This window comes from Podarcis liolepis (assembly GCF_965112155.1).
Source record: "Podarcis liolepis genome assembly, chromosome: 16".
Taxonomy (NCBI): Eukaryota; Metazoa; Chordata; class Lepidosauria; order Squamata; family Lacertidae; genus Podarcis; species Podarcis liolepis.
In genome coordinates this window covers 39,716,589-39,733,320 of record NC_139567.1, presented here as the reverse complement: position 1 = coordinate 39,733,320, position 16,732 = coordinate 39,716,589, and the positions used below count along the sequence as shown (strand labels likewise).

Here is a 16,732-nt window from a genome sequence, read left to right as displayed (position 1 = left end):
CAAAGGGTGCTCATCAATGGTTCCTCTTCATCCTGGAGAAGAGTGACTAGTGGGGTGCCACAGGGTTCTGTCTTGGGCCCGGTCTTATTCAACATCTTTATCAACGACTTGGATGATGGACTCAAGGGCATCCTGATCAAATTTGCAGATGACACCAAACTGGGAGGGGTGGCTAACAACCCAGAGGACAGGATCACACTTCAAAACGACCTTGACAGATTAGAGAACTGGGCAAAAGCAAACAAGATGAATTTTAACAGGGAGAAATGTAAAGTATTGCACTTGGGCAAAAAAAATGAGAGGCACAAATACAAGATGGGTGACACCTGGCTTGAGAGCAGTACATGTGAAAAGGATCTAGGAGTCTTGGTTGACCACAAACTTGACATGAGCCAACAGTGTGACGCGGCAGCTAAAAAAGCCAATGCAATTCTGGGCTGCATCAATAGGAGCATAGCATCTAGATCAAGGGAAGTAATAGTGCCACTGTATTCTGCTCTGGTCAGACCTCACCTGGAGTACTGTGTCCAGTTCTGGGCACCACAGTTCAAGAAGGACACTGACAAACTGGAACGTGTCCAGAGGAGGGCAACCAAAATGGTCAAAGGCCTGGAAACGATGCCTTATGAGGAAAGGCTAAGGGAGCTGGGCATGTTTAGCCTGGAGAAGAGAAGGTTAAGGGGTGATATGATAGCCATGTTCAAATATATAAAAGGATGTCACATAGAGGAGGGAGAAAGGTTGTTTTCTGCTGCTCCAGAGAAGCGGACACAGAGCAATGGATCCAAACTACAAGAAAGAAGATTCCACCTAAACATTAGGAAGAACTTCCTGACAGTAAGAGCTGTTCGACAGTGGAATTTGCTGCCAAGGAGTGTGGTGGAGTCTCCTTCTTTGGAGGTCTTTAAGCAGAGGCTTGACAACCATATGTCAGGGGTGCTCTGATGGTGCTTCCTGCTTGGCAGGGGGTTGGACTCGATGGCCCTTGTGGTCTCTAAGAAAATAAATAAATAAATAAAAAGATAGTCTGTTCTTTGACTAAGAACATGCAGCTGCCATGAAGCTATTGTCCCCTCCTTAGTAATTTTCTCCTTGGAAGAGGCAACACAAGGCTCCATTCCTCAGAATCACATCAAGAATATGGAGTTGCTGGAAAGCATTTTGTCAAGTGATTATGTTTCCCAACTATTTTTTCGTATCCACCCCTCAGTTCACTGTTTTACATTCTGGGGGTTAAGGAAAGTGAATTGGGTATTTCTAAATTTGATATCGTACCACTACCCAACCAGAGCCCCAGGAATAAACTACGGTACAAATCTGAACCCGCAGATCTAACCCACTCTTCCAAAACATTATGACTTGCGAATTTAATTTCCATAAATGTGTTGCCTTCTGGTTTTGTTTTGTGTGTTTGAAATCTAGGGATTTAATTCAGATTTTTGTCGTCCTTTAAGAGTTTGGTTTTGGTTTTCTTTTGTTATTTCCTATTCAGCTGGTATTGCTCCTCTTACCAAAAAGAAAAGGGGGGCGGGGAGAGAGAGAAAAAAGAAGTCTGAACCACTAATAGGTCCTGGAAAGGATTAAAGTCTCCAGAGTTCAAAAGAGATCAAACGGATATCAGTGATTTTATGAACAAATCGTACACGAGATGGGAAACGTTAAAAGATGATAACATCTCAGCCAGATCCCACATCAAAAAAATGTGTTATCTACATTCTTCTTCCCGAACTGCAAAAACAAACGCAACTGACTGAGCTCCACCATGCTGAAGGGAGTTTCTTGCTAGCTAAACTTTTGCTAAACTGGGCAAAGGTTAGATCTGTAAAGCTGTGCATCTACTCACTTCCCAGGGCTGGGATCCAAAAATTCTGAGCTCTGGAGGGGCATCAGACTTGGGTTGTTTCTTGACCACCTCATCTCCCATTGTCATCTGGCAGGCAGACCACTTTTATAAACAGAAGGGGCTTTCAAAGGATGGTAAGTGGGCCATTGTGGTTTTTTTTTAGAAGCCCACTATTTAATAGTATTACCTAAATTAGGGCGGCTCAACTTTTCATACCAAGAAAGCCGCAATAGTGCTTTGGCACAGAAGCCACAGGCCACACTCTGTTTTGTCGCGTGGTGGGGAAAGCAAGACCAAAATTTGAGGCCCCCCCCCTTGACCTCACGCTGCCTTCCCAAAGTTGGCTAAGCAAGGTGCAGGGCTTGGGGAAGGAAGCATGGAGCTCTGGCAGGGTCCTAGAGCCCTCCAACCTCCTTCCCAAAGCTGGGAAAGTGCTAAGTAGGCTTTGGGAGGGAGATGGGAGGACTCTAGGATTCTGCCAGAGCCTCAAGCCCCAAAACCTAGCACCTCACATACCTGGCTTTGGGAAGGCAGTGTGAGGGCTGGGGAGGTGTCAAATGTTGCTGAGAGCTGCCCTAAAGGTCTTGAGGGCCGTATGGAAGTGAGAGAAGGCATTGAAAAGTGATATGGAAGGCCTGGGTCTCCTATGTCCCCCTAATGTGGAGGTCTATCGTGGAGTATTGTGATGAACACATAATGACTCAGATTGAATGAGTCCCTGGCTGACCCCTCCACATGCAGGCAGAGGGAATCATGCACACAGAACTGTATCCAACATGATTCATACTCAAGACTAGATCCACTGCAATCAATGGACAGAGCTAATATAGGTCACTGAATTTCAATGGGTCTACACTAAGCAGAAGGTGGCTGACTATAACGCCCTCCTCCCCAAAACAAGCTACTTTGTTGATGGAGAGGCCACTTACTGTATGCATTGCCAAAAAACAAAAGAGGGCATAGATTTACATAAAAATTGCACATGCTAATTCCTATCTCTAGATGTTCCTATCTCTAGATGATTGAAATTTAAAGAGATTACGCAGCTCCTCTCACCATAGAAGGGAAGGCGCAGTTACAATGTCCTTATCTTTAAAATGGACTTAAACTATACAGTCATACCTCATGTTGCGTTTGCTTCAGGTTGAGCATTTTCAGGTTGCGTCCCGCGGCGACTCGGAAGTACTGGAAAGGGTTACTTCCAGGTTTCGCCGCTCGCGCATGCGCAGATGCTCAAAATGACGTCATGGACATGCGCAGAAGCGGCAAATCGCGACATGCGCACGCGCAGGTTGCTTTCTGCTCAGTTTGCGAACGGGGCTCCAGAACAGATCCCGTTCACAACCAGAGGTACCACTGGACAGCCCATGCCACCCTTAAGATGGTTAAGAGTCCTCTGTAAAATGGGACACTGAGCCACCGTACTACCTGATCTATAAGGGTATAGGGAAGAAAATCATTGTGAACGATTTAAAAAATAGGAGGATGTTGGCGTGTGTGTGTGTGTGTGTGTGTGTGTGTGTGTGATATATCAAATAACCTTGGGTAAAAATGATTGCCATTCCAGAATTATCTGGTATTGGCCCAGAATCTCTTTTTTTAGATCTAGCACTGCCTGGGTAGCCTAGTGACAAATCTGAGACTTTGAAGACGAATTGAAGGGAGAGGAAAATGCCAATATTCCTCCCCTTCCCTCTTTGCACAGGAGACAGTTGCAAAATCCGATGGGTTCCAGGCACTTCTCCTCCTGACTAAAGCACAATCGCCAAGGTTAGGCAGCTGCTGCCAGAACGAGAGAGAGGGAGAGAAAGGGGGAGGGCCTTGTTCCCTCGGAGCGGCGCTTAAAGGTGTTGCCCACGTAGGTGTAAATACATCTGTCTTCTGCCATTTGTGGTAATACACTCGCCCTACACTTCTCAGAGCCAGGCAGATGGTCCCTGCCCTGTCTTCCTATTACAGCCTCGCGTCGCTCCGTGCTCCGAGAAATAGGAGGGCAGATGTTAAATATGTTAAACACACGCTTTGCCCCCTGGAGGTTTAAGTTAAGGCTGCTGTCTCAATTTGGCCATTTTAGGCCTTGCCAAGCTTCAGGGAACATCGGCGTTCCGCTTCATTCTCTCCTCCACAAAAGGGGCTTCCCGTCCACCCCCCCTCCCCAACCCTTGCATTCAGATGGTGGGCCCAATCCACTAGGAACATCTCTGCAAACCTCCAGCCTCGCGTAAGCAACTGCAGAGCACCCCTATTTCTTTCCAACAGAGTGTGAGAGTGTGTGTGTGTGTCCCCACTAAATTTTGGATGCACAAGACATGGAATTGGTTTGGAATCTGAATGGGCTTTAAATTATTTCTGTCTGTGGCTGTTCTTTGGTTTCAGTTTCCTGCTGTTTTGCCAGGAGGGGACAGTGAGCCAACTTTTTTTTCTTCTTTTTTTGGAGGGGGAGAGTTTCATAATTGTTTGTAAATGTTAAATATATCTATATCTACCTAACTAATCTATCTATAGCACGTGTTCTAGCCAAGCATAAGCAATTTTCAGTCCTATTGATTTCAACGGGACACAGGAGCACAGGAAGTTGCCTTATACTGAGTTGCCTTATCCAGCTCTGCACTGACTGGCAGTGGCTCTGCAGAATTACAGACAGAGGATATTCTCAGCCCTGCCTGAAGATGCCATTGGGGATTGAACCTGGAACCTTCTGCATGTGAAGCAGACACTCTACCACTGAGCTATGGTCCTCCCTAAACACACAGACAGAAGCACAAGGTGAGTAACAACCATATGCAGCTACTATATTCTGAGTCAGACCCTTGGGTGCATCCAGCTCAATCCTGTCTACACTGACAGGCAGCAGCTCTCCAGGGTTTTAGGCAGGAGACATCCCCAGCCCTACCAGGGAATGAGATTGATGCCTTCCGCATTCAAAGCGGATTCCCTTTCATTGAGCAGTTGATGTAGATCTGTGTAAGGCGCTCCTGGGACTGGGGCAATACCTTTCTTCTAATTTATAAGCATAATTTCAGGATGCTGTACTTATTTACTCATATAACAGCCCTGGAAAGGTGCTGAACTGGGAGGCAGTGATATTCCCAGGGCCATTTAGTGAGCTTCCTGGACTAAAAGATGTGAACCTGGGTCCCCTGTCCAACAGTCTGTGTGCTGCTTTCATACTATGCCCTCGCCTTCTGGAGTCCACAGAGGCCCTTAGAGTTCCTTCTACTCTATTACACAGGAAGCTGCCACAGAGTGATACAAAGTGATTTACACTAAAACCAATTAAGAGCATCCATTTTTTTTTCTAATCTAAAACCACAGACAAAACAGACTTACTGATCCGACTCCAATAAAATAGACCACAATGCTAAAACTTCCAATTAAGGGCCAAAATCCCAGGCCAAAAAGAGAGAGAAAAGATAGTCGGTGCCAGGAGTGCCTCCTTGGGGACAGCATTCCGCAAGGTGGGGGCCACCACCGAAAAGCCATGCTTTTGTGTTGCCCCCTTCCAGACCTCTCATGGGGGTACATAAAGAAGTCAAACCCATCTAGCTCAGTATTGCCTATACAGTCATACTTCATGTTACGTTTGCTTCATGTTACGTTTTTTCAGGTTGCATCCCGCGGTGACCCAGAAGTACCGGAAAGGATTACTTCTGGGTTTCGCTGCTCGCACAGGCGCAGTAGCGCTAAATCGTGCTTTGCGCAGAAGCGCCAAATCACGCCGCACACCTGCGCAGATACGGTGCTTCAGGTTGCGGGCTTTTCCTGTTGCGAACGGGCCTCCGGAAGGGATTCCGTTCACACCCAGAGGTACCACTGTACTGTATGAAAACAGCTCCCCAGGATTTCAAAAAAGGGGTCTCCCCAGCCTTCCTTGGAGGTGCCAGCACCGAGTTACAGCCTCTCCACTCTTCTGAATTGTATTTGCTATATCCCTCCATCAAAATGAATATGCAACCTTCACTCACTTGAGACACAAGGCAAAAACAAAAAAACAAAAAAACCCTGCAGGGTTTTGATATATACACGGATACATAATTTTATTTGTATGCTGCCTTTCCACAGTTCAAACCATGCTTGGAGCGGCTTACAACATGAAATGAATACATAACTACAACACAAGTAGCCATAAACATTAAAAAAACACACAACCAAACTGAACCATTTCCACATAAATCACAAGATCTAAAATGAAAAAACCAACAGCAACAACCCCTGCCCCAAACAACACCCCAGCTGAATTTTTCAGTAGAGCCAAAAAAAGAAATTGTAGCTGGAGTCAGCCAGGGCCCTGCCTTTCCAGGCCAGGTAGAAAAAGGCCTGCAAGGCAAGGAGCAGGTCCTCCAGGAATCACAGCCAAGACATATACCCAAAGCTCCACATTCACAGGGGCTCCCTTTTATAGGCAAAGGGATGTTCTTGTGTGTATCAGAGTCTCCGTGCTCACAGAGGACCTGCTGGATCAGCGCCTGCTTTGATGTACCATCAGAGGATAAGAGGAGGCTCAAAAACCATCCCGGATGTTTCTTTTAGTCTCAGGGATGTTGAAGGATAGCAATTCAAGCATTGGAAATGCTGAAAGATCTTCAAAAGATTATGGAGTAAGCCGCTCAGTATTTAACTAGCCTATCTCAAACGGCAAGAGGGCTAAATCAACCATGATCAAATGTAAGAGTTGCAGCCTGGAGAAACAGAGGGCATTTCAGCCCCGCAGCATCATGAGCAAACACCAGACATTGTGAGACATGCAGAGAGGAAAGCCGCCCCCCCATCCCAACCTTGCTTTTCCCCCCTTGGAGAAGCTACTAAAGAGAAGGAATGGCAGAGTAATGCAGCCCGGACAAAATCCTCTCTAGAACCCTACCCAAGGATCCATATCCATGAACAGGTTAAAGGAAATGGGTTATCTAAAATGGGGGTAACCAACAAGGTAGTCTCCAGATTCTGTTGGACTGCAACTCCCATCATCCATGACCACTGACTGTGCTGGTTTGGGCTGATGGGAGTTGGAGTCCAACAACCACTGAATGGCACTACATGGGTTTTCCTTGCTCCAGTAGGACAGAAGACGTGCCCTGGAGTAAGAAAATGATTACTGGGTATCCTCTGGCTTAACTCAGCCACTTCACATTTTTTCTGGATTTCTTACACTGGCTTGGTCTACACATTCAGTAGTGCAACCCTGAAAGAGGCAAGTTGCCCATTCTGGATGGGGTTGCACTCCTTCTGAAGGAAAAGGTGTACAGCTTGAAAGTTGTTGTTGTTACCTCACCCATCTGACTGGGTTGCCTCAGGCACTCTGGGCGGCTTCCAACAAATTATAAACCCACAGCAAAACCTTGAACATTAAAAACTTCCCTATAGCAAGCTGCCTTCAGGTGTCTTCTAAATGTCGGATAGTTGTTTATTTCCTTGACATCTGACAGGGACGGGGTGTGCATTCCATGGGGCGCCACTGCCGAGAAAGCCCTCTTCCTGGTTCCCTGTAACTTCACTTCTCACAGTGAGGGAACCACTAGAAGGCTGAATGCTGGGGGTGGAGACGCTCCTTCAGTTAGACAGGGCCAAGGCCGTTTAGGGCTTTAAAGGTCAGCACCAACACTTTGTGCTTGGAAACATTGTGCTTGGAATTGTGCTTGGAAACATACTGGGAGCTAATCCTTTAGGACCGGTGTTATATGGTCCTGGTGGCCACTCCCAGTCATCAGTCCGGCAGCTGCATTCTAGATTAGTTGTAGTTTCTGTCTCATCTTCAAAGGTAGCCCCATGCAGAGCGCATTGCAGTAGTCCAAGCGGGAGATGACCAGAGCATGTACCACTTTGGCGAGACATGTCTGTCTCTAGGAGCCCAAGTGTCCCCTGTGGCTAGGAGTCCCTTTTACCAGGTCTGTCTGGTTCACCAGCTATGTCTGTTCCTGGACAGGGATAGCCTGACCACTGAAGTCAATGCATTAGTAATCCCAAGCCTGGATTCCTGCAACATGCTCTATGCAGGGCTGCCCTTGGTCCTGCTTTGGAAGCTCCAACTGGTGCAGAACACAGCCACCAAATTGTTGATAGGGGCACATGGCTGGCAAGGTGTGGCACCATTATTAAAACATCTTCACTGGCTGCTCATCTGCTAGCAAACCAGGTTCAAGTTCCTTGTATTAATTTACAATGCCTTTAGTGAGTTAGGTTCAAGGTACCTTAGGGACTGCTTGAACCCTTGTATCCCAGCCCCATCACCAGACGAGCAGGGTCACACCCCAAGTTGGAGAGGCCCATCTGACAGTGACACAAAAATGAGCTTTTAATGTCAGTGGACCAGTCCTGTCAAATATTCTACCAACAGAGATTCAGCAGGCACTTTCTGTTTTAACCTTTAAATGTCTGCTGAAAACTTTTCTATGCTACTAAGCTTACGCAGGAAATTAAGAAAAAAACAACTTTCTGTAACAGTTGATGATCTCTGACTTTAAAATTTTATGTGGTTTCTATGTGTGTGTGAGTATAGGCTGTAAACCACTTTGATTTTTTTAAAATGAATAGCGGTATACAAATGTTTTTATAAATAAGTGGTAGAGTGAAATGTTTTTGTTTTTTTTTGTTTGTTACATTTCTATCCCACCTTCCACAAGGTGGTATACTAGGTCCTTGTCCAAAACTCTAACCACTATACCACACTGGCTGTCTAGTGTACCACTTCTATAAGTGAAGGGTGACATTTTTTATTGCTTTCCATCCTATGTAATAATTTAAAAAAACAAACAAACACCCTATTACATGAAGGACAAAACTACTATCCCTAAGTGATCCCCAGCTTTTCTAGTGTTCCTGCAGATTTTTGGGATTTTTTTTAATGTGGCACCCTCACATTTGATGTGCAGTGAGCCAGTCCATTCTATTAGCACAGCACTAACTTAGGTCCATCAATTTCAATGGGACTCCCCTTCAGTAAAACTTAGTTGGATGCTGCCCACCGAAATGAATGGAAATGACTAACATAGCTCCATTAATTTCAATGAGTCTACCCTGAGAAGGATTTAGCTTGATATGGCTCAATGAGTCTCCTCTGTGTAGGAGTAACCTTGGACATCACCCAAAAACACTACTCATTGAGCTTGAAAAGTTTAAGATGGAAGAGTGCTTGAAAATGTATCAGATCAGTTAAAACCTTCCCCAATCTGGTGCCCTCCAGATGGGTTTGGACTACAACTCCCATCAGTTCAAACCCATTTGGAGAGCACCAAGGTGAGGAAGGCCAGAGTAGATTGATAAAACAAATACGCCTGCTTCTCTGTGGGTGGAGAGAGACGCACTCTTAAGGAGGGCAAATGTTTGGCAGTATTTTGTTCTGCCATCAAAACACATGCGTATGTTCCCTGCTTGGTTCTCCCTCTTCCTCCCTCCCTCTCTCTTTCTTCCTAAGGTAAGCTCTATAAAAGCACAATATTTCTGCTCGCTTTCACTGTGTTTGGCTGAGTACACTGACTTTGAGCCTGGATTGAAGTACAGCAATTGCAGGAACTTTACTCTGAACGTCTCCCAAACTTCTTTTTAAACTATAACATATATCACGTTATGAACCGGGAGGCCAGGGGGTGAAAATAATAAAAATAAACTGAAATGAAGTAGAGTAAGACGTGAATAATATATTTTTAAAAAAAGACAAAATCAAAACAGCGCTGTTGATAGCTTAGCAGGGGTCGGGAAATCCTCTGTTTAAGTTACTAATTACCTCTGATGTCAAGCAGAAAGCAAATCCCTCAGATGATTTGGAGAAAATGAGCCATCGAAGTACAAAATGAGAAAAAAGAAACGAGTTTGGAAATTTTGGACAAATATTTACAGACCCGGTTTGAGATGCCCTGGAGTTGCTCCCTTATTCTACATGCGGCACAAACCAGAGTGAATGTGCAGGGCAATCCTATGCACATTTACTCAGAATCAAGTCCTACTGTGATCAAGGGGACTTACTTGCAAGAAACTGTGCACAGGACTGCAACCTTTAAATACAGAACAGAGGTGTTGCTGCTAAGCACAACTCTCTCCCCTCCCACAAGAAAAATACTATATGCAAAGAAAAAATATATTTTTAATGCCTTAAGGAATTGCTCTTTTAAAGCACTTTACTTACCCTGTACGTTTGGTGATGGTTCCTAAAGTCATGGGCTGCTTGATTTGAGCAAGAGGAACTACCACAGTCAGGCTGGGAAGTGGAGAAAGGCGAGGGTTCCCAGGGTTATTGTTGGTGAAATTGTTGTAAGTGTCTTGACTATTCAATTTACCTTAACGGGGGGAGGGGGGGGAAGAGAGAGAGAGATAATTGGAGGTGGTGAGGGAAGCAGCATTATTAATTTATTTTAAACATTTCAATCCCACCTTTCCAAGATTCAGCATTTTTATTATTAAGTTTACCGTAACCCAACCCCCCCTCCAGCGATGGATGAATTGGTCAAAGTAGGTTTCTCTCCATTTCTCATTTTTTTCCAATTTTAAATTCAGTGTGCTGGATTTCTGTAACGGTTTGTGATTTATTTATTTACCAAAAGCCCTCACACGAAAATTTGTCAGATTTTGTGGTGCACATTTCCACTTTGAGGTTTGTTGATTTTTTAAAAAAACAATCAAGTGGTATATAAAACTTTATGAAATAAATGAATTTCTCCTAAGCTACACATTTCCGTATGCGATTTTGGCAAACAGTTTTGCAAGCAGTTCCCCCCCACATAGCATGAATTTTCGTATTCGTACACCATTATTCGGTTGGGAAGCTGCGCTGCAAGTGCGAATTTCAAAGGGTAGCTGTTTTAAGATTGAGTATTGTTTTGAGAAGCGTGTATTAGGTAGATGCACAAGAACTGAATTTATTCCCCAGCCCTATTCTCTGCCCAGCTAATCTCCGCATCTATATGTTTTCAGATCAACAGATCTCCTTGTGGGGATTAAGGCGGATGTACCACCCAGGAAGCAAAAACAGAATTAACACCAACATGAAGAAAATATGGTGACATTTTTTTAAAAAAAAGGTGTCGTCCCCCCAGCAAAGTCAAGGTGTACATGTGTATATGCTGGCCCCAATCCAGCATGAGAGATTCATGTATAGGAGAAGCTTTCCTCTCACATAGCTAATGCAGATACTTGCCCAGGCCAATCTGAACATGGCGGATTTGTCTTTTATTTATTTTAAATACGCATGTTCCACCTTTCAATTGCAGAAAGCCTTGAGGTGGCTGACAGAAACATCACTGTAGATGCAATTAAGCCATAAGACCTGTTAACAAACCCACTACAGTAATACAGAGAAAATACTATTAAAAGCTAAAGGGTAGGGGAGCCATGTATTTGGCTGTTTCCTAAAAAACAAATCAGGGAGAGAGTCCAACAGAGGGGTAAAGGGCTGATTACAGTGATAAGGCACCATGAATAAAAAGGCCTTGTCTTTGCCTCAGAAAGAGTGAGGATCCTTCTGAGAATGTGGGGGGGGGGGCACACACATCCTTATTTATGTATTATTACATTTATAGGCACAGCCTCCCTTTCCTCCAAGGAATACATGGTTCTTCTCCCTCTCCGTTATTATCCTCACAATGTCCCAGGGAGCCAACTTTGGCTCAGAGATAGTGACTACCCGGTGAGCTAGGTGGAAAGGTGGAGATTTGAACCCTGGTCTCCCAGGGTGGTACCTAAGGCTTATTACACCTCTGGCCCTTTAATTCTCTGCCAGCAAAGCCAAAGACTCTGAAAGATCTTGGATGTTGAAGGCTCCCTAGTTCACTGCAGCGAGTGGGACTACACTGTCTGTAGCTGTTACCTGAAGAGTTTGGAGTAGGAAAGATTTCCTTTAGTATGGGAATTAGATAAACAGAGATAGATGCCTCTTCCACCCCAAAGGTTCCTGTATTAGGTGTTGTTGTTGTTTTTAATGCAATCTTTTCTGTAATTTGGGATCTATTCCTAGCAGTGGTTGCAGGGATGTTCACTGGAGACACTGCCATCCATAAGCCTCGGTGTTTCTGGGTGCCATAGAGAGCCATTGCCATAAAAATAGAAGGGACTCTGCATGGCTGCGACCTACAAGCTCAGTGTGTGCATTTCAGAGCTGAACTCCAAGGAAGTTTAACTCAGAAACATAAAACCCAAAAGCCAAGGGCATAGAGGACAGCAGCTTTTTTCCTTTTCTTTAGGCGTTAGCAGTGTCCGTCCAAACAAAAGCGTGAGGCACTGGGGCATCGGTGTGCCTGCATATGCTGTAACCAACAACAAAAAGCCTTCCAATAATTGTTTATTAGGTACAAAGGAGGAGAGGGGAGAGAGCAAAAAGTAACTGAGCACCAGGCTGTGCTGAATTAATCATCCCATTTAAATAAATAGGATTTCAGCATGCTTAACAAGAAATGTACCAACTTCTGCCTGTTTTTGTTTCACAGGCTTTTTGCTCATAATTCTATTCCATTCCATTTCTGCATTTATCTTCATTTTTAAAAATAAGCAAACGTGAATTTGCCTCTCAATATACATATATAAATGTGCTGAATTTTAATGCATTTGAATCACCAAGAGATTGTGTGGAAACTTTGAGAGAAATGTGAAATCTGGCGAACAGCCAGATGCTTGAGTAAATCAAAATGCTAAATCACAGCTGATTTGTTTATTTTAGAATTTTGCAAACTCCACACACACCCCCCGCGAAAATAAAGGTGTACACTTATCTTGTTTGCAATAATTATTTACACCCTCCCCTACTGCTTAACTTGGAAACAAAAATGTAATAACATAAAGCTGTATACTGATCTTGTGTAGAACTGTAGTTTTTTCCACATACCTTGGAAACAAAACAGTGCTAAAATAATGTAAATTTAAAAGGCTCCCGGGGACTCTATCCAACTAAGTTATACTCAGAGTAGACCTGCTGAAATTAATGCATATAGATTTCAATACATATATTTTGAGTATGACTAACATTGGTTTAATAAACAAATGTTTGAAACTGAATTTCTGAATTGCAAATTCATTGAATAAAAGGAAAGAACAGGATCAAATGAAAAAAGTAGAAAATTGAGTAAGATTCCCCCAACACCCACCCATAATCAAGTTCTTTTTGAAAGCAGTAACAAGAAGGATTTGAGCAATCACAATGCCTATAAGTAAGGAACTCTATCCTGTGAATCTAACTGGAACAAAAAAAGAGAGAGAAGAATTTGCTGTTATGAAACAAAAACTTCAAATTAAATCTCAAAACAAACTGCTCTTTTAAAGACTCGTAATCTTTCATAATACAGGGCAAAAAAAAAAAAAAAAAAAGAGGAAAGGGCTGGGACAGTAACAAGCGTTTCTCAATGTAACCGACGGCAATGTAATCGATATGAGCAGTTTTGATACCAAGAAGAACATGAAGTCAGTTGCTATTTTGCACTCATCCGAGACTCCTGGTCTTCTTAGGTACTGTACTTTTGTTGGGAGGGAAATGCAAAATTATACTAAAAAACCCTCTTCCGTGTATGTTTAATCTGTAGATTAGCTCCTGATGACTTGGCCTTTCCTCCTCCTCTGCTTGGTTCGAAGCCGGCAAAAGGTCTCCACCCTCTTTAATGTGCTGTATGTAGTTGTGTCAAAGCCTTCTTCTTCCTCCTCCTCCTCCTCCTCCTCCTCTACTTCTTTCCTATTTCCTTCTCCAACCCATATCTCCAGCTTGCCCCCTGTATATCTCACAGCGTGCCCCCATCGCACTTGACCGACCTCTGATTCACCCTTCGCATCAAGGCCTCGTCGCTCTACAATCCTATCCATGATTTTATTATTAACTTAAGTGCATTTGCTCCCTCTTGCTCCTTCTTATCTTTCCTCTTTGATTTCATATTATTGTCCTCCTCAATTGCTCCCTTCCTTGGCTTCATTCTTCCTTTTCAAACCACGGATTTCCACTTCTCCGTCTCAATTGCCTGCTTTTTCCCGGGTTGCGCCTTGCGTTCTGAATGCTTTGCCAGCCGAGATCTGGGCCGCTCACTTCCTCCTATTCAGACGCTTGAAGCTCATTTGTGTCAATAAAAAGTATTACCAGCCATTACTTTTGGCTTCATTCTAAACAGACGGGCACAATTGTCCGCATAGTCTGCTTTCAGGAGAACTGAATGTTCTAATATAATCATTTCCTCCCACCATTTTACGTTTCTCCTTTTCTCTTTTCTATGTTTTCTCTTTGGAAAATTTAGGCTGTAGTCCTATCTATCTATCTATCTATCTATCTATCTATCTATCTATCACCTGGCTGTAAGCCACACTGAACTCAATGGGACCTACTTCTGAGTCAACATGCATAGCACTGAACTGTCAGACAGTCAGTTTTGGAGCAAAGTGTGGTTTCTTTTAAATCTTTTTAAAGAGTCTCACTGTGGTATAATGATTTTGATGCTGATGACAATGATAATGGTGCTCCTACCAATAATAAAAATGCTATTTCTACAATGTTATTTCATTCTTATTTATAAATGTCTAGCAGACTCTGGAGGAAGGTCAGAGATCATTATTTAGCAAATTAAGGTTGCCTACATGGACAAGCCAGCTCAATCAACTGGTCTTCCTTCTTAGAATGTTGTGATCCCCGAAATGCTGCTTCCTTTGGGACTGATGTGCTGCACTGCACTGCACATAGTGTACAGAATTATTAGCTGCTACTCCCAATCTCCACACACAGAAAGAAGTAAAAGGGAAACTTTGCAGCAATGTGCCTCAAAGCAGATGTTCCTTTGGGGACTGCCCTGAGGATTTGCTTTTGCATGTCGGCAAATTTTGAATATGCATCTGTCACTCAGTTGAGGACTTACCACAATGCTCCCCATGTGCAGATATTAGAGCTAACATTCGTTATCTCCTGCACAACACAGCAACGTATTGGTCTCTAGTGATAAGGTTATATTGTTTGTAGTCTGACTGTGTTCCTAAACTGTGTTAAAATATTGCCCTGAGCACCATCCTCTAACATTAAATTAGAAGTAGAGACCATCTAACAATGTGAGCATATATTGTGGGCTCAGGCTAAAGCAAACAAATTAAATACAACTGGATCCAGCCAAAATTAAGCACTTTGAACCCAAGGATGGATTAATCTGTCAGATTCTGTTTCTTTTATTACTTTATTAAATTTGTTGTTATTATTATTATTTTTTATAAATTTGTATACCGCCTTATAGATCTCAGGGTGCTTCACTATATCTTGCCCAAGGCAGTCCCAAGCAACTTACAGCCATTAATTTCTCATTTGTCCAACCTTAAATTCAGTTCTCCCCATTTCCACACCATTTGTGGTTATTTTTAAACCCTTTTGAAAATTTGTCAGCGTTTTCATGCAAACTTCTGCTAGTGAACAAATTTTTGCATGCAGTCCTGACCAATATACACATTTTTTAAAGCAATTTCCCCAGACGTAATGCATGTTTGTATGAAACTTTCACCAACATATGCATTTTCATACATGCCATTCACAGGAGAACTCCATCGTAAAATTCAGAGAAGTGCAAATGTTGAAGGACAGCTGTGTTTCAGTTCACATATTGCTTCGGAAAGTGAAAATTAGGTAATTCCTCATTAAAATTAGACGAGATCAAATTTATCCTCCATCCCTAATTAATATATCCTGCTGATTTCAATGGGAGGATTAAAAGATGCTTAAATCTCTTGAATGGAAACCAATGGCACTTAATAAATTAATTTTGGCTCCATCAAACCCATAATCTATACTGTATTGGAGGGAGGTTCAAGTTCTTTGCCAATAGAAATAAAAAACCAGAATTCAGCTGGCATTGGTGGAAAGATAGGAGTAACTTTATGCAATTTTACTGCCCAACCCTATGAATGCTGACTCAGAAGCAAGTCCCAATGAGACTCATTCCCAAATCAGTGTAACCTCACATTGCAACCTGAAGTCCTCCAACACTATGATTTTGTATTATGAAGTTTGAGTGCTCTTTTTAAGAAGAACATTTCTTTTGAAAACAGACTATCAACTAAACTACAGTTGTCTCTCACTTCTAAGGCTACTACTACTACTACTACTAATATTGTACTGAGCACCTAAATCATTAGCCACCGTACAATAGGTTTAAAGAAAATCTAATCCGGAAGGCATCCTTGGAAAAGTAAGTTGTACGCCTAACTTTGACATCATTTTCCTCAATTGTGTATCACTCTTCAGTCAATAATCTTTCACCCTCTCATTCTTTTTCTTTTCGGGGGGGATGACACAGAATAAATGCCACATTTCATGGCCAGATGAGGGGGGGGGTGTGCAAGGGAAAGCAGAAGAAAGCAGGGGCCTCGCCTGTTTACAAGAGCCTGAAAAGCACTCAAACATAGAAAAGCTTCCCTGAATTAAAAGGTTTAGATCATTAACTTGTTTTTCTGCGTCCGGCCAATACTGTGAAATGGTGGCTTTTCTCTTGAGGAGGAGGAGGAGGAGGAAAGGAGAGGAGGGAGGGAGGGGGGATACTTAAAAGGGAGCTATGTTTGAATTAGGTTCCTAAACAGCAGCTTGCGCTTTGGAGAGATATTATCCAAGTCCCACGGCAGAAGCGTCCAAAACTCAGAGCTGAAGTGCAACTGCCCCCCCTTTTTTTCCCAAGGAAGAATAACAAGGCGGGAGAAAAGGGTTCCTCACAGGAAGCCGTCTGAGAAGCTATAATGGTGCTTCAGATGGATTGAAGATAGGAAAAAGAAGGCAAAGGAGGGGGGTTCTTAGTGAAGGCCTCATCTTCCTAAAGACACTCCCTCTCTCTTTTTCGGTCATTTAATACGGCACATAACCATTACCTTGGATTTCCTCCCCCTGCCCCCACTTTTAATGTTGGTTTTCCTATTTAACGCCCCAGGATTCCTGAATTGCAGCTCATGACAAACTGGGAAGAGTTTTGCTAT

At 43.3% G+C, this 16,732-nt stretch overlaps 1 protein-coding gene and 1 long non-coding RNA gene across 16 annotated transcripts in view; one reads left to right on the top strand and one right to left on the bottom strand.

Moving 5' to 3' along the window:
- The window catches only part of BCAS3 (BCAS3 microtubule associated cell migration factor), a 467,771-nt gene that overhangs the window by 261,978 nt on the left and 189,061 nt on the right, over positions 1-16,732 (bottom strand). For all 15 annotated transcript variants that reach the window (XM_083479822.1, XM_083479833.1, XM_083479824.1 and 12 more), the window contains one exon: positions 9,960-10,110. In XM_083479822.1, coding sequence (XP_083335948.1) covers positions 9,960-10,110 — 151 coding nt within the window. The remainder of the gene's footprint in view (positions 1-9,959; positions 10,111-16,732) is intronic.
- On the top strand, positions 4,048-11,958 carry LOC310695553. Its single transcript, XR_014520157.1, has 4 exons — positions 4,048-4,064; positions 4,220-4,247; positions 4,349-4,609; positions 10,745-11,958. It is a non-coding gene; the product is annotated as an uncharacterized lncRNA (long non-coding RNA).